A 22,904-nucleotide genomic window follows, 5' to 3' on the forward strand; every position below is an offset into this window, starting at 1 on the left:
CCACGATCGCAACACCGGAAAGGCGCTGCTGATTGGCTACAGTGAGCGCGTGAACAGAGCACGTGAACAGAGCGCGCGACGTGCCGCCGGCGGCAGCCGCTCACCCTCACCTTCTCTCCAGGCCCGGCTGGCAGCTGCAGCTTCTCGTAATCTTTCTTGGTCTCCAAAATTTTAGTGACAAGTCCTCCTGTGGAAAGGCAGTGGCCTATGTTCAGGTTGTCCTCTGCCCTTTGGAGGAGTTCTGTTCCAAATCGGGCGGGCAGGTGGGGAGAGGGCTCAGTCCTGGCTCTTCCCCCCCCCCCCCCGCCCCAACGCTGGAGGCAGCGTCCGACGCCCTTCGGCTGCCAGGAGGGAGCCTACGGGAGTCGGGGCCGCCGCTGGCGCTGGCGCTGCTCTACAGTTTCATGGAGGTTCAAAGAAATAGGCTCCTCGAAAGGTAAAAAAAAACTCCTCGGAAATAAAACAGATATTCTACTTCCAAAAATTAAGAAAAAATGTAGATGAGCATTCAAAACAATTACAGATACGGTAACTGTGAACTGCTTCTAAGAAGCCTGCAAGAACAGGCACTTCCTCTGCGTCAGGGCGAGACGCGTTAAAGCAAGGCGGCCGGGGAGGGGCGGGGGTGAGCCGGCAGCAGGCCCAGCCTGCGACCCAGGACCCCCGCGACGCGCGCAGCCCCACGGCACCAATAGGGCCCCTGCAACAGAGCCCACAGCTGACCCCCAGGTTCCCCAAGGGCAGGGGCAGCGTCATCGGCCACGGGACGGAAAGCCCCGCCCGCAGAGGGGCCATGCTGCGGTGTGGCCTCCCAGCCCGGCAGGCACACGCAGCCGACGCCCAGGACTCACCATGCTTCTCATCCTCTTCCGGCTCCACCGCTTGCGCCTGTGCAGGAAAAGGAGGAGAAAACAGGGGACCCGGGTTTGCCGAGTCCTCAAAACTCTGCCTGTGGGGATCTAGGCAGAGGAGTGACGAGATTAAACAGGGCAGAAAACTAACTGAAAAATCAGAGGAAAGGTCATCTCCGCGCAGCTACACGTGCGCGCAAGGGCAATCCCCCGCCGGCCGCTGACACTGACCCCTTCGCGCTCCGACGCTGTGGCCAGCGGGGGCTCGGCCTCCACCACGAACTGGTCGTCCTCATCGTCGGACGCCTGGGCGTCTACGATCACGCTGGACACGGTCTTCCCGCTCCCGGTCCTGGACAAAGGGAGTCAGCTTAAGTCACAGCGGCTGCCTCAGTGACATTTCCAGCCACCCCGGGCATCTGGACTGCGTGAGGGCCGTGTACCGGCGGCGGCGTCAGAACACCTCACAGCAGGCAGGGGTGGAGGGCGGGCAGGCCCAGGCCCCTGGGGCCTCCCGGGGGCCCCGCCCTCTGCCAGCCCCGGGGTGTGCAGCCCCGCCCCCCACACTTGCAGGCAGGCACGCGCGTCCCGCCCCGCCCCGTCCACCTGCCATCCTGACCTGCCACCTCCCCTGGCCGCCCCCCAGCAAGGCCTCGCTGCCACCGGAGCCCCTCACGTGAAGGCTCCCTTCCCAGCCCCCCGGCTTCAGGCCACAGTGGCCAGGGTGGCCCCTCTGGCTCTCTGCTCCTCAGCGTCACTTGGGAACGGCAGCTGCCTCGGGGCCCTTCCGCTGGCTCCTGGTCGCTGCTCTGACCCACGCGCCTGCCCAGCACGCCCACCGCCACACCCGCTGCCCGCAGGCCCTGCCACTGTTGCGGCCGCTGGCCCGCGCGCTGGCCCTCCCAGCCGGTGCTCTCCCGGCCTCCAACAGGCACCTGTGGGGGCTGCCTGCCGACCGTCACCCCCGCAGACCAAGCCAGCGTCTTCGGTGTGGGTCTGGGCCCTGCCCCCACCACCCCGAACCTCGGCCACAGCCCCTTTGCCCTCACCTCCTCCCCGCCCACCTCGTGCCGTTGGCTTCCCGGACACCCGTCACTCCCCTGCCCTGCTGTCACCCCGGCAACACACGCATGCGCACGCACACGCACATACGCTACACGCCGTGAGCTGCTCCCTTGACTCAGCACAGCGGTCGAGGTCCGGAGGGGGCCCGGGCCCCTGGGCAGGAGCTCTGCACCCACCCCGGCCCACCACGCGGCCCGCAGGCCCGCCTCCGCGGGACCGGCCGCACCTCACCCTCATCCCTCACACCCTGCGCCCCCACCGTGGCCCCATCCCGCCCTCCCAGCCCCTGCCTCCCCCACGGGCCTCCCTCCTCTGCAGACCCTCGCCAGCCCCGGCCCCTCCTGCCTCCTGAGGGTCCCACCTGCCTGCTCCCTGGGTGGGGGGACACAATTGCTCTCTGTGGGTGGCAGCACCCCTGGCCCCAACCCCCCCCAACTACATGCCAAGAACCTTCCCTCCACCTCCTTCCAGTCATGACGCTCTACCTCCACACGTGGCCCCCAATTCGGGGGGCGTGGGTGGCCCCCAGATGAAAACCCCTGTACCAGCAGGTCACCAACCCCTCTCGCGGGGACCGGCGTCGCCCCCCCCAACTCCTGCACCTCCCGCCAGGCCGACTCCCGGCCCAGGAGGAGCAGCAGGAAGCCCAGAGAGTGCGCCCCGCCGGAGTCTCCCCTGCGGGGCTGCGCTCACGCCCGGTCGGGGGCGCTGTTCCCACGCCCCCAGCCCGCTCCTGCCGCATCTCCGAGTCCGCGCCCACTGGGCCACCCGTCACCCCAAGAGTGTGCTTGTTCTCTCGTCTCAAAGTCAAGAGCTGGTGACTCCCCTCGCCACGCCCTCCTTCCCTTTGCTTCTCTCTGTGCCTTTGCAGCAAGCCTGAGGAAGCGTCTCCCCTCGCGGCCGCCAAGTCCAGCCTCCAGCCCCAGCCGGAAGCGCCGGCCGGCCTGGGCCCACGGGCAGGTCTGCCAACCTGCGGAAGCCCTGGCTTGGCTGGTTAGGACCTGCTCACGACGTTCGGTTCTCACTTTCTGGGAAACTAGCCTTTACATCTTTTTTCCGATTTTCCCCTCGTTGGTTCTGCGCTTCGAAAACCCCTTATCTAGAGGTCAGGGCCGGCACTCTAGCCTCCTCCCCACCTACGTTAAAGGTTCGCTGCACGCACACCTGCGCGCTCCCTCCCGGACCCAGAACGCGAGGCTCCAGGGGAGGGTCTCCCCCGGTTCTTCTGCCTCTCAGCAGCGAGTGCTCCCAGCACCAGCCACCCCCACCCGTCCAGCACGTGCACGGCCCCCATTCCCCGGGGTCCCACCGCCGGGAGAAGCCCCCGCCCCTCCGGTCGGAGCCGCCTCACCTGTCAGCCGCCAGCACCTCGGCGCTGTCCTGCCGCTTCACCCGGGGGGGCGCCGGCCTGGCGCTCCCGGGCCGAGGGAGCCTCCTGGAGCAGACAGCGGGGAAGCAAAACGGGGCCGTGAGCACGTCCGCCGCCCCCCAGCGGACCAGGAGGCCCCGGCCAGCTCGGCGTTGACAGGCAGGCCGCGCCGCCCGCTGGTGTGCACGGGCTCCGCAGCACTGGCGACGTTCCGTCGCCCGAAAGAGCACCCATCCTGGGGCCCTCCATTTCCGTTCATTTTAAGGTACCAAATAACACTCTCAGCAACTGAAACGTGACACAATTTACCATAATCACGAATTCCCCCAGATTTCTAAAACGTCCCCCGTGTAGGCAGCTGTCACGCAGGCGAAGGACGACCCACATGGACTCCACCTCCCTTGCACAAAGGCTCCGTCAGCATTAAGCTGAAGCGCTACACACACCACGGCGGGGACGGAGCGGGGTGCGTGTCAGTGCGGGGAGCGGGGGGAGAGCACAAACCTGGTGTCGGGCGGGAGGTCCGGGGGGCCCTCGGGGATCTCGGGCACCTGGGGCTTGTCCTGACCAGTGGGTCCCGCTTCTCCTTCTGAAGGGACGGCACCCGAGCCAGCAGTGTGCAAAGGAAAGAACATGAACAACTGGTGCACATCGGAGAAGGCGGTAACCGCTGACCTGCAAGGGCAAAGGCGCTTCCCTCGCCTGCCACTCCCTGGCGCCCCGGGGGGGACGGAGCCTGGTGGACGCACAGAGGGGGCGCCCCGGACCGGTGCACCTTCTGAAGAAAGAACCCGAAAGGCGGCGCTCGAGCCAGCAATTCCACTTAAAGGAAATGCAGCCGGAAGGGAGGCGTGGCCACGCGGAGGGCCCTTGCGCCCAGGCTCCCAGGCCAGCCCGGCCACGGCAGCAGGGGGGCAGGGAGCCAGGGCGTCGTCAGGCGCGAGGCCCCGTGCGCTGCGGCACCACCACGCTCAGGTGTAAGGACAGGGTCCAGCCCGGGTCTAGTCCCCGCATGCGCACACACAGGCGCCAGGCGCGGTCACTGAACCTGTGGGCAGTGGGGCTGCCCGTGCTGTGCCCTTTCTTCTTTGTATTTTTCTGCATTTTAAAAATGTCCTACTTTGGGTATATACCATGTTATATTTATAAACTGGACAAAGGTTCTTCATGTGGAAAAAAAAGGTTTACTCAGTAAATAATAAGTTCAAGCTATTAAGGTACGCCACTAAAGTGAAAGAGCTTTAAACTTTAGGAAATAGTGACAATCCACCAAAATCGGAATACTGAAAATATGCTTTATTCTCTGGGGAAAAAACCTGAACCGTATTCGACACATAAAGTGTGTAAATTAAATCTCAAAGTGGCGTGGTGAGGGCGTGCCTCACGGAGCCAGCGTGGCGCACACGCCCCAGGGAGCGCGCGCACCTCCCTACCCTCGCGGACGGAAGGCCGGAAGGCCGGAAGGCCGGAAGGCCGCTCCTTACCTGCGTCGCTCGGGGAGTCACCTGAAAAAGACAGAGCGCGCGCATCAGAAGCTCCGTTGGCGCCGCGCCGCAGCCCGCAGCCCGGGAAACGAGGGGGTTGGGCCGGCAGGGAGCGGAAGGGCAGCAATGGGACCCTGAGGGGAGACCGCCCCCCTCCAGGCTGCTCCTCTGGGTTCCGATCTCACTGTTGTGTTCTCAAAGGACAGAAGGGCAAAGAAAACCGCGACTCGTACGATGTCAGCACATAAACACAGGAAACAGGGGCCTGAAGGAAGCGTGTCAGAGCCGAGGAGGCAGCACGGACGCTGGCGGAGCCAGGAAGGCGCGGCCACTCCGAAGGGCCGGCATCGGCAGCTGCGACCACGGCGAGGGAACCGCCGGCCTGCGGGGACTCCCGCTGAGACCGAACCGCCACCCTTGCGTAGCTCTCAGCGGAGCGAGGAGACACCAGGCCCCGCCCGGCCGGCCTCTGCACTGGTCACCAGCGTCCCTTTCCAAGCGCGGCTTTCGGGGGCGGCAGAGGCAGCTGAGCGGAAGCGGGGCGGGGGTGGGGCGTTTAACCGCAGGTGGGTCACCCTCTCGCGCGGACACTTTTGCAAAACAGCGGAAGGGCGTGCGCCCGCGGTCCGTCGCCCACAGGAGGACGTCGGGCTCTGCGCTGACCGCGCACACCCAGCAGGGAGCCACGTGAGCCCCACAGGCGCCCACCCACAGGGGACAGGCCTGGCGCCCGCAGGCCCGGCACTTGGGGGCGGTGGTTGGCAGGCGCCTGGACGGGGTGGCGCCAGGTGGTGCCGGCGTGAGAATGTGCACAGGGCAGCTCCGGCCCCAGGCCGGGGACAGGCCGGTGGGGCTTCGGCTCCAGCCTGGGCCGGAGGGCGGCGGCAGCGGCAGACCCGGCGACAGCAGCCCTCCGGGCAGGGCAGCAGCCGGGGCAGGTGCTGGGAGACACGCACGTGGCGCTGCTGTGTGACCCAAGGCCGGGGCTCCAGGCCCTGTCTCCCCTGTGAACTCCCCTGTGAACGGCCAGAACTCGTGCTGGCCGCGTTGGGGACAGGCTGCGGGCTCACAGGGAGCGCGGACAGGGTGCTGAGGGGCGGGGACGCGGGGTCCGGCGGCCGACGCCGGAGGCTGAGGGTGCACAGCGGCTCTGACCCTTACGGGGGTCCCCGACCCTTCGCGCCCCCACACTGAGCCCCTCCTCACGGTCGCTCTGGCCCTGCCGCTCCGGACCTGCTGCTCCCCTGCCCCAGGGCCGAGGCCAGGCCGTGGCAGGCCCTTCCCCTGCCTTCGCCCCACGCTGTTCTCCCGTCCCAGGGACGGTACCGCGGCCGGGCTCCCCTGCCAGACGTCCCTGTGGTCCCGCTGTCTCCTCAGAGCGCGGGCTGTGTCTGCCCAGACATCTGGGCACCTCTAGAACCTGCCTCTGCCCATCGGTCCCTAGTCTGGGCCACTTCCTGCCTGACTACTGGCCAAGCCCCGAAAAGTCACCGATCTAAAAGTGACAAAGCCACCCCTGAAAACATCACAGCTCCCTGATGCTAAACTCCCCTCATAGCCACGATGCCCCTGCCCCCAGCTGGCCCTCCGCACATCCACGGCTCCCCGCGGCTGGCCCTTCCTGGGCCCGACGGCTGTCCCTGACCGGGCGGCGAAGCCCCTCCCCCTCACACGCCCTCCACGCCCGGTGCAGGCCGCCACTCTCAGCCGGACTTGAGCGCACCGACGCGCCCCCGCCGCGGTGCCTGGTACCCCGGGCCTCCAGCAAGCACTTCCTGTTCGATGGACAAACAGCAGCCTCGTCTGGCCACGCCGCTGCCGCCCGCGCCCGCACCCCAGGCCGGCCCAGCGGCCACCCGGCACAGCCCCGGCCCTGGGCACCACACGGGAGGAGGCCCTGGCACCCCCAGCCTCTCAGGAGCTCCAGGCCTCAGAAGACAAAAGCTGAATGTGTGTGTTACCACAACTTCTTAAAAAATGCTGAGAAAACTAAGCTGAAAGCAGACACTAACCAGGTACAGCCTGAGACACTGAAAGAGCTGACAGACACACAAATCCTGGCCACGGCAGCAGGGACCGCCGCTCGTCCTGGACCCCCCACCCCGGCCGGGGCCCTGCCCCTCTGCCCCCTCAGAGGGGAGCCCGGGACACGGGGCGGGCGGGCGCTGTCCGGCTGTGACCACAGTGGCCCTCCCTCCGTGATGTAAGAGGCGGAAGCGAGCCAGTGGCCGCGCCCAGGCCTGGCACACAAGGACGGGGACAGGACTCACTCATCACAGACCGAGGGGAGCCTGTGGCCCTGGTGGGACCCCAGGAAGGGAGCCGCCCACAGACAGGGCTCCGCCGGGGGGCTCGGTCCCCCCGCCCGCCCCCAGAAAGGAGGGAAAGGGCAGCCCTACCTTTCCGCGTCGCCGCCGGTTCTGGCTCAGGGCGGTCCCGCCACAGGCCGGCTGAGCTGCCCTCTGCGACACTGGCTGGGTGAGCGTTGGCTTCAGTCGGTCCTGACATAAAACAGTTTGAAATGGGCGGTTAAAGTGGTGCCCTGCGGGCCGGTGGCTTTGTTAACACGGACCCCCGCTGGCGGCCCGCAGTTTACAGCAGCGCCCCAAAGGCAGCCTTTGAGAACACGCTCCCACACGGTCCCCCGAGTGGCTCTGGGGCCCGAAGGGAGGGGCGCTGGCTGCCAGGCGGTGGCCGGCGCCCCCGCAGCCACTGCAGACCGGCCGCGCCTCCCACTGCCGCAGCCGGTCCGGGGGCCGGGGAGCTGCCGGCCGCAGCGATTTCAGGGAGGCGAAGGGAAGGAGCGCGTGTTTGGCACCCGCACAGGCCCGGTCCCCTCGACGGCTCCCAAGTACTTGTTTACCGGTTACTGACTGATGTGCCAGGTTTATGAAATTAGGGGGGGGAGTCAAACACGTGAGAAACATTTCTCCTGTGAAAAACAAAAGGGGTCAGACCTTGAACCGTGCAGGACCCTGGGCCGGACGCGGCCCCTCCCTGAAGGACCCCAATGTCTAGGAAGAATCTGGGAGGCAAAAATAGAGTCAGAAAAGTGTTCCCTTTCCGGAAACACATCTGATCGTGTCTCAAAGGGATTCAGAGAAATAGTTCCTATCCACCTGTCATTAACTGTCCAAGAACTGCTTTACTGTATGTAAGAGAAATAAACAAAGTAGAGGACACATAATTGTCTAAGGAAACGGCTTTCAGTCTTTAAAAATGGTGGCAACTGAATGATCTGATTCCAGCACTCAGTTATTTCTTATACCCTCGAGGGGGCGGCCAAGGAATCAATATGGAATATTAAGCTCTAAGTGAACACATCTAACAAAAAATTCAGTTGGCCGCTATAGATGATCAAGTTTAGAAGAAAACGCCCCAATGATCTTCAGTTCTGTTTTCTCTGAAAGTGTCAAATATTTCCTACACCCTACGAAACCCCTAGCACAGTAAGCACATTACAAAAAGGATTATCTTCATTCTATAGCTCACGGAGACCAAGGACGCTCTGCACAGCTTCATCTCTTGAAGTTCTCGCTGTGTTCCTGCGCCAGCTTTACTGAGCTGCAAGTTCACACACACAGGAAGGACAGAGAAACAGACCGTAACTTCACTAATAATACAGCCAAGTCTTTTGCCAAGTAATTGCTCAAAGAAATAACAGACTCATAAAAAATTAAAATTACTACAAACTGGCAAAAAAGCAAACTAGCACCATCTGCTGTCTGAACTACCGGCAGCCAAGCAACCTCCCCGGTCAGACGCGCATGTCAAGGCCCCCGCGCCCTGACGCCCACTGCGGGCCGCGCTGCACAGCGCAGGGGGCGGCCTGCCCAGGGCCAGCCTGTGCCTGGTCAGCCCCCGGGCCGGACAGACCGCCCGCCGCCGGCCGCCGGCCGCCTGCCACGCTGCCAGGGCCCAGTGCCGCCTGCAGCGGCAGGGCTGCAGACCGTAAGTGCAGACGTGACCGAACGCCCAGCGTCTAACCCGAGGATCCGCCTGGCCCGGCCCCAGCCCAGTGAGCGGCCTCTGTCAGCATCACGCGGGGGACGCAGAGATGCGCAGGGCGCCCCGGCAGGGCGCCGGGGCGAGGGCACGGGGCGCCTGCCCAGGGCGAGGGGGAGCAGGCGCTCTGCCCAGGTCTGCGCGGGCCTTCCGGTCGGTCTGACAGAAGTGGGGGTGGGCACTGGGGTGTCACACGTTAAATGACACCACAAGGAAATGGCGAGGCACGTCCGAAGGCGGAGCGCCCTACGAGGCAAGCCACCTTGTCTCTCCTGAAGCGAACGTGCGGGACAGAGGGGCCGGGGCGCAGAGAGAGCCCGAGCGCCGTTCCAACTTCAAAGTGGCTGAGGCGGCAAAAACAACAATAAAAACGCAGTGTATTAATCTTACCTGGACCCTGGTTTTAAAAACCTAAGACCTTTTCTGAAACAACCAGAATATAGCCTGGGTTTTTCAGGTGTACAGAGTTTAGATGGGAACAAGAATTTTGTGGGCCGCAACAATTTTGTGGCTCTGCAGGAGAATGTCTTTTTTGTTTTTTAAGCTGCATTCTAGGTATTTGGAGGGAAGCAGTTAGAGGCAGAGTGTTAAGGGGTTTTTTTGTTTTTTGTTTTTTTGTTTTGTTTTGTTTTGGTGGGAGCTGGTTGAATTGTCTTTATTAACCAACGGGATATCCAAGGCCACTACCGGGAGGAGAGGTAGGGGCAGGGAGGGAACAGGGCTCCTTGCCGCTCACGTTACATAGAGATGCAAGCAAGTGGGTGTGGAGGGTGACGGCTCCCTGCTCCCTCCCTCCGCCAGGGAAGGGCAGAGGCTAGAAGAGATGGAGGTTGTGGAGGGGGAGATGCTTTGGCTGGCGGGGTCCCCCTTCCATTCCCTGGGACTTGGGGGGAGGGGAATCATTAAAGTGCTTTCAGAAAACGAGGAAATGGTCCCTGCCCCTGGAGTGGCTGGTGACCCCCCCCTAGGGCCCAGTGACACCCCCCCCAGGGTCTGGTACATTCAAGGGGGGAGCTGGCTCCCCTGACGTGCAAATAAAGGGGCCCAGGGCCCTGCCCAGTCCACACCAGTGGGGTACGGGGTCCGCGCCCCAAACGCTCTCCTCTTTAGTGGAGAAAAGGGGGGATGGGGCTAGGCCCACTCAATTCCTGTTAAGGGGAAGCTGTGCCTCTCCCCAGAAGATGGGACAGGCACAGTTTTGGGGAAAGAACACAGCCCCGAAGTGGCGTGAGCCGCGCTCTGAGCCACAGGCGCACAGCTTTTAAACAGCAGGGCCAAGTCAACTCCAGCTCGCGAAACGGGTACCTCCCCTCCAGCCGAGGTTACAGTGTTTTTCTCCCTTCAGTGTCGCTCAAGGATTCACACTCCGGAAGAACTCAGTTCGGCATCACAGAAGGCAACCGTGGCCGGTGCTTCACTGAGACTCACCTACTGTGCCATTCCTAAGTCACGCCTCTCGCTGCCCCGCGCCAGCGGCACGGTCGCGGTCCAGGCCACGCTGCTGCCCGCCCGGCGGCCGAGCTCCGCCGGGTCAGCGGTCAATCGCAGGAACAAGGCAGGCGGCCAAGGCGCTGGCGCGTACACCCCGTGCCCGGCCTCCTCCAGGCGGCTCCCGGGGCTCTTACGGAGCTCACGGTGGGGGTAGTCACGCCGCCTTTCAGGGGAGCGACGCGGCTCACTGTTCCCACGGCCCCTTCTTCACAATGAGCCCTGGCCGGTGGCTCCATTGGTTGGAACGGTGTCCCTACACACTGGTTCCAGGTTCAATTCCCAATCGGGGCGCACGGGGGTGGGGGCACTGATCAGTGTTCCCCACATCGACGTCTCTCTTTCTCTCTCTCCCCCTCCCTCTCTCTCTCAAATCAACAAATATATTCTCGAGAGGATTAAAAACACCACACAATGAAAATATGCCCTAAACTTTGTTATGCCGCACAATTATCAAACAAATGAATTTTAAATGCACTCACTCACTCAAAAGTGACTAGTTCCATTATAATGCGCTATTTAACGACAGGCAAGCCCTGGCCGGGTGGCTCAGTGGACTGGGCGCCGGCCTGCGAACCACAGGGTCGCTGGTCGATCCCGGTCAGGGCGCCTGCCTGGGTTGCGGGCCAGGTCCCCAGTCTGGGGCACGTGCGAGAGGCAACAGGTTCGTGTATCTCTCACATACTGGTGTTTCTCTCCCTCTCATTCTACCTTCCTTCCCTCCTCTCCAAAAATAAACAAAACCTTTAAAAAACAAAAGAATAGGCAAACGTTACATTCTTAAGCAGAACATTTCTGGGTTCTGAGGGCTGCAGGACAGCTCGACACACTAACACGCGTGTCCCACGAGCCCGACACTCATGCTCCAGCGAAGGCAGGGCCTGTCCCTCGAGCTGAGCACAGCGTCCCAGGCCTCCCGCCCCTGCTGGTGCTGGGCCCTCCCCCGGATGCGCCCACGTCCGCACGCCAGTGCCAGGGGCTGCGCCCGCTGTGCTGGGTGAGGATCCACGCGGGGCCGGTGCCCAGCTCGCAGGCAGGAGGCAGAACGGAGTCAGCAGTCCCCGAGGCTGGGCACCGCTGACGGTCAGGCCTCACAAGCTCGCCAGCAAGCACAGGCGCAGGCATCCCGAGCTACTAGAAGAGAAAAGCAGGCCACGCGGCTGTCGGCTCAGAAAGCCCCAAAGTCCTCCAGGAGACCCGCGGGTGAACACAAGGCTGGATTTAAGGAACGGCTACAACAATCAATAAGCTTCTAACTCCAATCACTAAGAAACGATGCTCAGCATGAAGATTCCATTTCCAAAAAGCTAAAAACAAAACAACCAATAGCATCAACCTTGTCTGACAGACAGGCGCACGCACGCATCTCGGGGGGAAGGAGGTACCCGGGCTTCCCAAAATAACGGCAGCCTAAGCGCAGCGCAAATCCAGGCTAGTCCAGGGCAGTCCGGTCCCTGTGTCTGTGGGGTGCAGGCTTCTTCAACTCTTCGAGTGGTTTTTAAATATGCCTGAAGAGCTGCCAAATAAAATGGCTGGAAGTTTTCTTTTAAGAGCAGTGATAAGAAACCAGCAGTAAAACAGAAAGCAGTGGAAGTTAAAGCAAACCAGCCCACCACGCCCAGGCTATGGAAGGCGCACCTGGGACCACAGAGCAGGAGAGACCGTCGAGGAAGAACCTCTGCAGGAGAGCCTGCAGCGCTGCAGCTATTTTGAGGAAAGTAGGTAGAATCCAGAGCCTCACTTTCCACATGAATTAAAATAAGAGACAACTAAAACAATTAAATATAAAAATGTATGACAAAACACAAAATCATCATCTCTCAAACCTGGGAACAAACTACAAAAAAACAAACAAAAACAAAAAAAATGACTGTCAGCTTCCAATGCATAAAAATCGAACACTAAGGCAAGTCAGAAAGCAAACATCGTTAATCGGAATGGAGTGAAAAACGTAAAACACAAACGCTTTTGCGAGGCCTGGCGGACGCCCTCAGTGGACAGGGGCCCTGCACACCGGGACGGAGGCCCCCAGGAGAGAACGGAGGGCTCGGGCGCAGGGGAGCGCGGAGGCACAGCGAGGGGGGTCGGAACGGCGGCAGCCTCCCTGCAGGCCCCCCGGGCGGGGGCGGGGCAGAGGGCCCTGCAGGTCCTCGCAGCGCAAGCGCTGGTGCCAGCGCGGACACTCCCGGGGACCCACGCCACCGAGAGAGGCAGGTTCGTCAGAGCGCTGTGTGTCATTGGAACTTACCACCAAGTCTCGCTTCTAAATGGAAAATTCGCGGGATCACGCTCTTGCCACACTTTAACTTTCGCAACTCAGGGAAAGGGTGACCTTTCAGAAACCCTGCTGCTCAGCACAACCCTGCCCTGCCTGGGCCTCCCCAGCCCTTCGCGGCCCGGGCTGCCTCGGGCTGCCTCCCTCCCACGCCGTCTGTCCCACCGGGTCTGTCGGGGGGCGGGCCCCGGCGCTGGCGTGGCCCCGGCGACAACCCTGCGCAGAAACCAGCTGTCCCGGGGCAGGAGGCGCTGTGTCTGCCCTGCACCAGGCCTGCTCTCAGCCTCCTAGACAACAGGCCAGTCCCCGAGACGCGGACGACCGGTGCGTATTTCTAGATAACTGAGATACGATCGCATCTTTCAGGCTGCAACGCAGGTCCCCAGCGAGAGGCGCCACTGCCCGGGTGCCCTGAGCTCACACATGTAGGTGCCCGTGTGCATGTGTGCGTGTGTGCAAGAGCCACGCAGCTTCATCACTTTCACAGCCTCTGTTCACCCCCTGGTGGCGGATCTGGTTTTGGGCCGCACAAGCGTTTTTCTACTCGATACTGTGAGGAAGGCAAAGGAAAGAGCTCCCGCTTGTAGCTGCCCATGTGGCAAACGTGGCCGTACCTTCCACTGAGGCTTTGGAGCGCCGTCTGGAGGTCTTTGTGGTCACAGACCTGGACGCTCTAGGGGAGAGCTCCGCCTTAGGGAAAAGAGAATGAAAAGAATTAATTGATGCGCTATCAGAGCAGATTCAGGATCCGAGCGCCACTGGAGGAAGAACAGGAAACAGAAGGGGCGACGCACACTCTTGGTGAGAACGCCGCCGACGAGGTGCGAGCGAGCCCGAGGCCGGAGGGCCGAAGGTCAGCTGACCCCACCGTCTCTCCGTGGAGAGCTCCATCTTTGGGCACGGCGGGAAGAGCTCAGCGACCTGCCCAGCACACTTGGCTCGACCTCGGTCACTACACAGGTAACCGTGCAGCGGTGAGCGCCAGTCAGAGAACACAGCTCACCCCGCCACCCGCCCTGGCAGCTCCGCCCGGCCACCTCCCTCGGGCCAGGATGGCCTCCACCCCGCGCCTCGTTCCTCTGCCCTGCGGCTACCTGGATGCCTCCCCGAAATGCAGGTTGCGTCCTGAGAGCTGGGGTGAGCCTAAGCGCCCTAGGGCGGCCCACGTGGAGAAGCTGAGGCGCTGCCTCAACCACCCCCCTACCACTGCCGCCCCCGCAACCACCGGAGACGCCGCAGGGCCCCTCCCAGGCCAGGCAGAGCTTGCAGGGGCTGCTCCGGGGGCCTCCCTCCCCATCTGCCCCGTGACTTAATCCTCACCCAGACTCACCCCAGTCGCCACCTCCCCGTCTCCCCAGTGACCACCCTGTCCCTGGACACCACGCATCCCACTTGCTAAGAGAAGCTGAGGAGACCCGAGGGCCCACCACAGGGAACCGGAGGGCAGCACGCGCCCGCGAGCGGCCAGGAGTAAGGCCCTCGGACGCCCACTGGACGGCCAGGCCAGGCGACGAGCGCCCTCCGGCAGCAACCGCGACCACGCCCCCCGCCGCGGCCTGGGAGGGGCCCCGCCCAGCAGGCACCCCTTCAGCGCAGCCACTGGCTCGAGTCTCTTAGAGTCACTTTCAAAGCTCACCTCTGTTTCCGCTTTGGAGTCTTTAAAAGGTCCATCTGACGACTTTTTAGACACCTCCCTGGAGCTTGATGACTATAAAAAAAATTTTTTTTTGCTTGTCTTCAAATTCTAGAATTATCCAAATCTGCTACATCTAAAAAGCCACTAGATGCAAGCTGTTTCTTACGGACCGACCGCGAGATGCCCACCCCCGCGTCCCAGTCCAGAGCGGGCTCCCGGGGGCCGTGGGCTGCCCGGACCCCCCAGGGCCTCCTCGAGCACATCCTCCAGGGGCAGGGCAGGGGCACGGGACAGGGACAGGCGTGAGCCCTCGGAGGCAGCGCCTCTCGGGACACTGGGGCCCTGCGGGGCAGGGCCGCCCGGACGCCAGGCCACACCGCTCGGGACGTGCCGGCGCGGCCCGGGGACTCTGACGACCGGGGCGGGAGAACCACAGAGACCCAGCGCCCGCTGCTCTGGGAGCGGGTCCCCCCCAGAGGCACTGGCTCTTTCTCCAAAGGCTCCCGGCGCTGCGGCGGGACCGCACTCTTGGGACAAGTGACAGGGGGCTGTGAGCGCCACCTTGCGCCCAGAACCCGTTCCCCGAGCGACAGGTGTCGCTGCCGGAGGCGCCCGCCCTCCGCCCCACAGTCAACGTCCTCGCCGCGCCGTCCCGCAGCAGGGGCCCCGGGCACCTGGCTGCCCCCTCGGGGAGACGGCACCGCGCCCCCAGACGGCCTGCTCCCTCACCCCAACACGGGCGCCCCTCTGCTGACGTCTCAGAGCGTGTCCACACCACCAGGTCCCCTTTTCTTCACAGACCCCGAGGGTGGCCGGGACCTCCTCATCCGTGCGGACAGGAGCCAGCGGAGGCGGCGGAGGGCCCCGCCTCCCCACGCCGCGGTCCCGCCCGGGGGGCGGAGCAGGTGTGCACGCGCCTCTGGCTCTGGGGGCCCAACTCAGAGCAGGTGCACAGCCCCTGCACCTGGGCCCACACACCCGGGCACTGAGCCGTCACCCTCGCTGGGCTCCTGCAGAGCCCACAGCCCCGCGCAAAACCGCCCTGGAGATCTGTCTCCCCATCCAGGCGCCCATCGCGGCAGCGGCGCGGGCAGCAGGCAGCGCCCAGCCTGGCGGGAGCGCGGGCCCCAGGGCTGAGAAGGCGCCCTCCCCGGATGCCAGGCGCCCCGCGACACGTGACAGAGCTCGCCAGCACCTCAGGGACATCAGATCGGGGAGAGCACAGCTTCCCAGACTCTGCGGGGGAGGCAATGTCTGCGGGGCCGACTCCTGCGGAATCTGGTTCTCGTGACATCTGCCGAAGGGCACGGGACCTCAGGCTGGGGGGGACCCCAAGGCCCCCAAACCACAAACTCAGTCACAGTCCAAACCCAGTATGCGGCTCCCAGGGCACTGCAGGGCCCTCCCATCGGCCACTGGGCCCCGGGCAGCACCGAGGCCATGCCACGCGCTGGGGCCGCTGCAGAAGGCGCAGCTTGGGCCTCGCGCCACCGCCCACACTGAGCTGGTGCCAGTCCAGCCCTCGGGTCCCTCCTCGGTAGGTAGCGGCTGGAGGCCAGCAGGCCCCCACAACCTCCTTCCCAGGACACTTGACGGTCACCAGCTGTCCCCACAAGAAGAGGCAGCTGGAACATCAGCCCTGACAGGACACCTGCACCACCCACAGGGAGCCCAAAGTGACTCGCACGCTTAGAACACACTGGAACCGGATGAATGTCTTGTTCAGCCCTGAGTTTACCCGAACACTTGGTTACACAAGCGCTGCGGCAACGAGGGCTCGTGGGCGCCCCGCCCATGCCCGCCGACCGCGGGGCCCCGTGCCCTTGCCGAGGGCGCACAGGCCCACCCCCGTAGCCGTGCACCCAGCGCCTGCGCACTCGGCTCCCGCACGGCGCTGTCTGTGCGAGTGGAGAAAACACGCCCCCACGCACACCCCACGGCCCAGAGCGAATCGGAGTCCCGGGGAAAACGCCGCACCCCCGCCCAGGTGCTGCTGGGAACCCGAGCCCGCCATCGTTTTACGCTGGGATCGCAGAGACCGCTCTCCCACCACACTCAAAGGAAAACCCGCTTTCCTGATGACGCTCTATGCGAGACAAAAATCACTCTGCGGACCAGCCCACACCCTAAGGTCGAGGCTCGCGGGCTCGGAGAGGACTCACCTTCTTCTCCGGCTGATCCTGCTCTCGGCTCTTCTCCCTGCCGGGGTCCCGGGCATGCTCCCCGTTTTTCACCCTCCGCCTGTCCCTGTCCCTGTCCCTGTCCCTGCCCTTGTCTCGCTCGCGCTCTTTCTCCCGGTCCTTCCACCGCTCCTTTTCTTTTCCTCCCTCGCTCCTCCTCTCTCGCTCGCGGTCCCAATCCTTGTCCCGGTCCTTGTTGCCTCTCTCTCTGTCCCTGTCGAGCCTGGCCCGGGTCCTGGTCCTCTCTCTCTCCCCTTCGCGGCCCTTGTCTCTCTCAGGGTCTTTATGTCGATCACGGTCAGTCTCCCTGATCTTCTCCTTGTCCCTTTCCTTGTCCCTTGGTTTGCTTTCTTCTTTCAGTTCTTTCTGCTTTCGATCTCTGCTTGTACTTCTCTCGTTTATTTCAGAATTTCCTCTACCCTGAAAAAAGTCACATAAGGAGATCACTTACAAACACCGTTGCCTGAACTGCAAAAAGACTCACTGTCCCGCGTTCCAGGGCCCCGCCCTGCAGTCACCTCTTTATCTTTGGGGGCCCCGGGCCCCTCTTCCCTCGCGTTCCTGTTGTCCGACTCGTGAGGCTTAGACGGCAGCGGGGCCCTTCCCTGCACGTCCCCCTTCTCTCCGGCCAGCACTCTCTTCACCGCGTCGTCACTGGGCAGCTTGTCGTCCCGGCGGGAGGAGGTGAAATGCAGGGTGAAAACGGGATTAGACGGGTGACAGACACCAACAGCCACGTTCAGAGGCCGCTCACAGCCCAGGTTCTTTGTCCCTCAGTGAGACGCGCAGGGTAAGGCCCTGGGGGCAGTGCCTGCTGGGCCTGCTCAGCACCTGCTCCGCGTGGGGACGGTAGAGCCTGCCCACGCCCAGCACGTCCCGCGTGGGGACGTGGCTGCTCGAGGACGACTCCACGAACGCCTCCAGCTGTGACAAGGTCACAGAGAGCCAGCATGAAAGGGCCCGAAGGGAAGATGGCACTCGCTCCCAGAGATGAGAGAAGCCAGGCAGTCGCGAGCGCCGCCCACCCGGAGCCTGAGCGCAGCCCCAGCAGGAATCCACGCCAGGCCTCACGCTCGCCCACTCTCCACGGGGAGGCGCCGAGGGACCCCGGGCTGGGGACACGCTGCACACGAGGGGACGTGGCCAAAGGCAACAGCTGCACGGCCGTGGGCTACGGGGACACGATGGGACACTCAAGTCAGCCTGGGAGGAGGGAAGGCCAGGGGTCCCACACTGCTGCCAGTGGAAGCCGGGAGGAGGGCGCCCGACCAGGGCAGGACACCGGCGGGCACAGGCGCGGCAGACAAGCGAGAACTAGAGGACTGGGCGCAGCGGCAGGTCTCGAGGGGCCTTGCCGGCCCCATCACAGAGCTGTCTGTGCATCCCCGCCCCCACCCAAGGCGACGACAAGCCTCAAAGGAACGACGGGAGTTGATCTGCTTTTTAGAAAGAGGAGCAACACGAAGGAAGTGGGGTGGAGGCTGGGGACAGAGCCCCTCACCCGGCAACATCAGCTTCTGGGCCTCTGCCCGGCGAGCCGGACGCAGACCGGAAAGGCCGCTGTCAGGAACACCAAAGGCGAGCCCCAGCCCACAACCCACCAGGTACGCGAAGGGCTTTGTCAGCTACGCCCCAGATAAAGGTCGAGCTCCGCTCCCCTGGGGCCGCCCGGCGCCCACAAAGGCCGGTCCTGGGGACAGCCTTCTCCAACGTCCCGGCAGACAGGGGCCAGGCTGGAGCCAACCGGAGAGGCCGCGACTCTGCCCCTGGAGAGGACCCAGCAAGCGTCAGACCCAGTCCCCGCCCGACTGGGAGAGGGCCCCTCTGAAGGCAGCACAGCTCTGCAAACGACTGTGGGCGGGGCGGAGAGGAGGGAGGGTGATGGGGGGGCAAGAGGCGGGGAGGGTGGGAGGGAGCGGGAGAGGGAAACCCCGGAGGTCAGGCAGGCAGGCAGAGAACAGGGGTGTCCATGAGCCCCAAAGAGGAAGAGCAGCCCCTCCACCCGCCCCCCGCCCCCAGTCAGAAATGCCCCAAAAGGAGGCCCAACAGGAGGGACACAGGCCTGGGCACGCGGCCTCTGCCACCGGCCCCGAAGCCGAGGGCCGCCGAGTCCCAATGTCACACTGTGTGCCTGTGGGACTTGGCACCTGTCTCCTCTCGCTCCGTGGTTCCAAGAGAAGCGGCATTAGATTCAACACGCGGCGCCCAGCACACAGCACCCCGCCGCCCGCCCCGCCGCCCGCGCCATGCTACCTTGCTCAGGCAGCACCTGCCGATCCGCTGCAGCAGCTCGTTGGTGCTCTCGGGCTCCCGGCCGGCCACGATCCGGGCGGGCTTCGCCGACAGCGGCTCTCCGGAAACTATCACCACCACGTCTATGGCCTTCTGCAGGAAGCTGATCTTCGCGTCTTTGTCCTGAAAAGTTTCCAGTTAAAATGTAGATAAGGAAATACTTCAAAAAAGTTTACTTCGCATGTTCAATAGACATGGTTCCTGTTTGCCTAAAAAGCTATTTTTAAATGTCAAATTTATAAATACTGGCCCTATGTAACAAAACAAAAACAGTTCATTAAAGCCTTTAACGTTAGTGGATGGGCCAGCACGGACCTTGCTGCACCATCCGATTTCGCAGTGCATGAAACCAGCACGGATGCAGCCACCGAACATGAGAAAATGAGAGTGTGTACGGCACCTCAGGAATTACTGGACCTCGCAGCCCAACCACGGCCAGCACAGGAGGGTCACGCCCGCCCCCGGCTTACGGAAGCCCCGCCCCCGCAGGCGAGGCGCCCGCCTACCTTCACGTGATCCGACTTCATCTCAGCGTCCGTGTACAGGCCCTTCATGAAGCCGGTCACGCGAATCACCTTCGAAAGGGAAAGCAAAGCCACATCGGCGCCCGCGCCACAGCCGCCATCGGCCTCCCCCGCTACGCCCACGCCCCGCCCCGGACCGAGCCCGTCGGCGCCGGGATCGCATTCCGGCGCTCACTCAACGGAGGCACGTCTCCCACGTGCGAGGCCTGGCACCAGGCAGAAGCCAGCCTGGCTGCGGCACAGGTAACATGACAGGGACTTGCAGGGCGGCAAGGGCACGGGGGCCAGCACCCACCCCACACACGGGAGGGGCGAGGCGGGTCAGGGACCGCCCGGGAGAAACCAGATCTGGACGGCTGCCAGAGGCTCAGGAGGAGGGGAGCAGGGAGGGCGCGGAGGAGGCGGCGCTGCCAGGCCACACGGGCAGTCCTGGGGGGTCCGGCCGAGAGGGTCCTGTGCAGGGGTCACCAGGCACCCGGGACAGGAGGAGCTGAGACCAGAGTCAGGCGGGGCCTGGCCCGGGCGGCCTTCGGAGCCACTCAGGAACAGGACTGAGCATCGGACCCCAAGGAGCCCTGAGAGCTTCGGAAGCGGGGAATTAAAAAACAAAAAAAGCAGGGGACAGCATCTTATAAGATCACTCAGGCCCAGTGGCGGGAACGGCTTCCAGAAAGTAAAGGAACTTCCCAGCCTGGGTCTGTAACTGCACGGGAGGTCCTTCTCCCTCACTGGCTGCCCACGTCCCGGGACACAGCCCCGCGCCGCGTTGCCTCCGCTCTCCCCTCAGCCGCCCCCCGCGCCAGCCCGTGCCTCCCAGCCTGTGCCTCTGGGGGGACTCTGGGTTCCCCCGGACCAGCGTTTTCCAAAATACGGCAGGTTCCTGTAAAATCAACACAATAGGTAACAGCAGCATTTTTTTAATGAAACAAAAAAAATATATCAGACAGCACTGTCTGTAGAAGGGGCGAGTGTATCCATGTGTGCGTGTCCCAGGTGGATGTAAAGTGTATTTATTCCTGGAAGACACAGTGTAGAAAACCAGTCCCACATTAACATCAAGTGCTTCTCGGAGACCCAGCCGCAGCCGCTATCAGTAACATTTTCGCTTCTCATCAAACCACGGAAGCGCTGCACAACTGTTTTTCCTGAGAAGACAGGTGGAACGTTAACACCATCCTGCACCTTGTATTCCTGGAACCTTATCATTTCCTCTCTTTTGAGGTTTCCCAATTCGCTGGCAGTTAAAATTGTGAACAATAATTTTAAATGACAAGAGACATACACATCACGAGATCAAGGCTTTGACCTACAAAAGAAGCAAAGTCAGGCTCACTGTGTCTAAAGCACAAAGATGGTGATTTAAATACAACACCCGGGGGCCGTAGCGACTGTCCATACGAGGCTACACCTGTTATCTGAAAACGCTTTCCTGCAGGTCTGTCCAGCGGCCCCGCGACCCACAGGAGGCAGCACGTGCCCGCCTCCCTCCCTGACAGGCTGACGAGCAAGAAGCGTGCGAGGCTGTCCTCCGCGGCTCCCGTGCCGGTGGCCGATTGTGCCCTCCCGGGTGAGAGGGGGCCACCTGCCCGCTCCACAGGACGGAGGTGAAGCGGCACCGGGCTGAGCCGCCCCCCACTCGCTCCCCGCTCGCAGTCCAGGGCGGCAGGAGGAGCGGGCGGGTTCCCATCAGGCTCTAGGAGTCACTTGGGCTTTAAGACAGAGGCACATGTTACAAACCAACCCCTCCGAGGCGGGCAGAGCACGGCTCGTGGAAGGGCTGGACACCCGGCCTGCGGCAGAGAGTGGGAAACGGCGCCGCAGGACCCACACGGGGCGGGACTGGGAGCCGCGGGAAGCCCTCACGGTCAAGCTGCGTCCTCACTCCACAGAGCACGCCCCAGCACAGCTTCCCAGGTGCCCCGTGGAGCTGGCCGCCGCCCCGAGTTACCAGGAGTCTTAACAGATCCCAGGTAACAGTCAGTGTTTGTGAACACCTTCCGCGTACCTCACCTGGTGCAGCCCAGGTAGGATGTGCCGACAAACAAGTTACAGTCTCCTCACTCAGCAGTTCACCTTCCGCCCAGGAAGGGTGACAACCAGCCTCAACCAAGGCAGGCGGTGCCATCTGCCAGCAAACGCCAGCCTGCGCTCTCATTGGTCCCCCTTCCAGGCCCCCTGCCACCACTCAGTGAATTCACCCACAGGTATTCGTTAAACATCCAATATGTGGTGACCACTTGCGGAGCCCTGTGGAGGGGAACCCGGGGGGAAGTTGTTAGTAAAAAAGAATAATTTCCTTCTCCCAGGACTTCTGAGTGCCTCCACGTACTAGGCACTGAAGAAAAATTACCACGGCAACAGCTCAGGCAGGTAGAGGGAAGACGTGGATGTGCTCTAACAGACACATGGGCAGGCTGGAAAGAGAGGGTGCTCCCTGAGGGGCCCGGGCTCCCAGGAAGCGGAGGCGGAGAGCGGTGGCCCGGAGCGAGGGATGACAAGGGCAGAGCAAGGGTGAAGGCGAGGCACTCCGCGCAGACACACTGCGGGGTTGGGCCCGTGGTAGTCCCTCGGGCGGCAGGACAGCCGAAGACGGGGCTCCGCGGGCGGGGGCTCAGGGACAGGGGCAGGGCACAGCCACCCGTGGCCCGACCCTGACGCCAGCCCTCGTTCCGGGCCCCAGCCAAAGACTCCTACCTCGACCCCGGGGCCCAGACCTCGACCACGGCCCGCACCCGACCCCCGATCTCCGAGGCCGGGCCCCGGGCCCCGGACCCCCGAGCTGGCCCACACCCGGGTCCCAGCCCCCGACTCCCAACGAGGCCCCGGCCCTCACCGCGACCCGCACTGGCCCCGACCCGCACTCCAGTCCCGGCAGGGGCCCACCTCCGTGATGATGTCGTGCAGGTAGCGGAACGGGGGCTTGCTCAGCAGCTTCTCCGTCAGTGGCGGCCTCCGAATCACCTTCCCCAGGGCCTCCTGCGTCCGCTTCACCACCGCCGCGTTCATGGCGGCGCCCCCGCCGGCCCGCGGAGCCTAAGCCCAGCGCCCCCGCCGCTCCCGCCCCGCCGCCGCCGCTCGCTCTGGCCCGTAGGCGCCGCTCCTGTTTCCATCCCACAGTGCACCGGAGTCCGCCAGCGCGCGTGCGCGGGGCCGCGACGCTCGGTCGCCAGGGCAGCGCGGCCTTGGCAACGGACGCGCCGCGGCGCCCTGCCCCTGCCCCGGCTGCGCGCGCACGCTGGGCGAGGGTCTGCTGTGGGGTGCGCCTGCCGCCGATTGAGAGGGCCGCGCCCTCTCCCTGGGGCCTCCCGACCTCCCCGGGGAGCAGGTGCTCGCCCCGGGTTAGAGGTGCCGCCCGAGGACTGCTTAGCAGCGACACAGCTCCCAAGATCTGTGTGCCTGTTTCACGGATTCCAAGGGGACTGGACTAAGCTCAAAAACACGGGATAGAAAGTGCCGGATCCTGCCTGTTACTTAATACGGTTTCTTGCGCAAGTACAGTCGCCGTTTCCTCTGAGACTACGTTTCGGTTCCCACCAAGCAGGGACAGTATGTGCCAGCCTCCCCAACGCCCAGGGTGGTGAGGGCCGAGCCGCGCGCCCGCGCTCGGTCACTAGGGCGAAGCCACGCCCCCGGTGTTGGGCCAAGCGCCCGCGGTTCTGCCCCACCTGTCTCTTCCATCCACCTGTCTCCAGTCCACCTGCGCAGGCTCACTGCAGAGACCCTTCTAGCAATCTG

At 63.6% G+C, this 22,904-nt stretch overlaps 1 protein-coding gene across 1 annotated transcript in view; it reads right to left on the bottom strand.

Annotated features, from left to right (window-relative positions):
- Positions 1-22,213, bottom strand: part of TRAF3IP1 (TRAF3 interacting protein 1) — a 38,610-nt gene extending 16,397 nt beyond the window's left edge. The window contains exons 1-14 of the mRNA XM_054570929.1: positions 22,053-22,213; positions 19,152-19,220; positions 18,607-18,768; positions 16,872-17,015; positions 16,336-16,773; positions 14,174-14,245; positions 13,152-13,227; positions 7,169-7,270; positions 4,770-4,790; positions 3,790-3,874; positions 3,268-3,351; positions 1,083-1,203; positions 852-888; positions 111-187 (exon numbers count right to left, since the gene is read on the bottom strand). Coding sequence (XP_054426904.1) covers positions 111-187; positions 852-888; positions 1,083-1,203; positions 3,268-3,351; positions 3,790-3,874; positions 4,770-4,790; positions 7,169-7,270; positions 13,152-13,227; positions 14,174-14,245; positions 16,336-16,773; positions 16,872-17,015; positions 18,607-18,768; positions 19,152-19,220; positions 22,053-22,175 — 1,611 coding nt within the window. The 5' untranslated portion in view covers positions 22,176-22,213. The remainder of the gene's footprint in view (positions 1-110; positions 188-851; positions 889-1,082; positions 1,204-3,267; positions 3,352-3,789; positions 3,875-4,769; positions 4,791-7,168; positions 7,271-13,151; positions 13,228-14,173; positions 14,246-16,335; positions 16,774-16,871; positions 17,016-18,606; positions 18,769-19,151; positions 19,221-22,052) is intronic.
- Between the last annotated feature and the right edge of the window lie 691 nt (positions 22,214-22,904).

The sequence above is a fragment of the Pteronotus mesoamericanus genome, unplaced genomic scaffold (genome assembly GCF_021234165.1).
Source record: "Pteronotus mesoamericanus isolate MK-2021 breed Mesoamerican mustached bat unplaced genomic scaffold, CSHL_Meso_final contig_1018, whole genome shotgun sequence".
Lineage (NCBI taxonomy): Eukaryota > Metazoa > Chordata > Mammalia > Chiroptera > Mormoopidae > Pteronotus > Pteronotus mesoamericanus.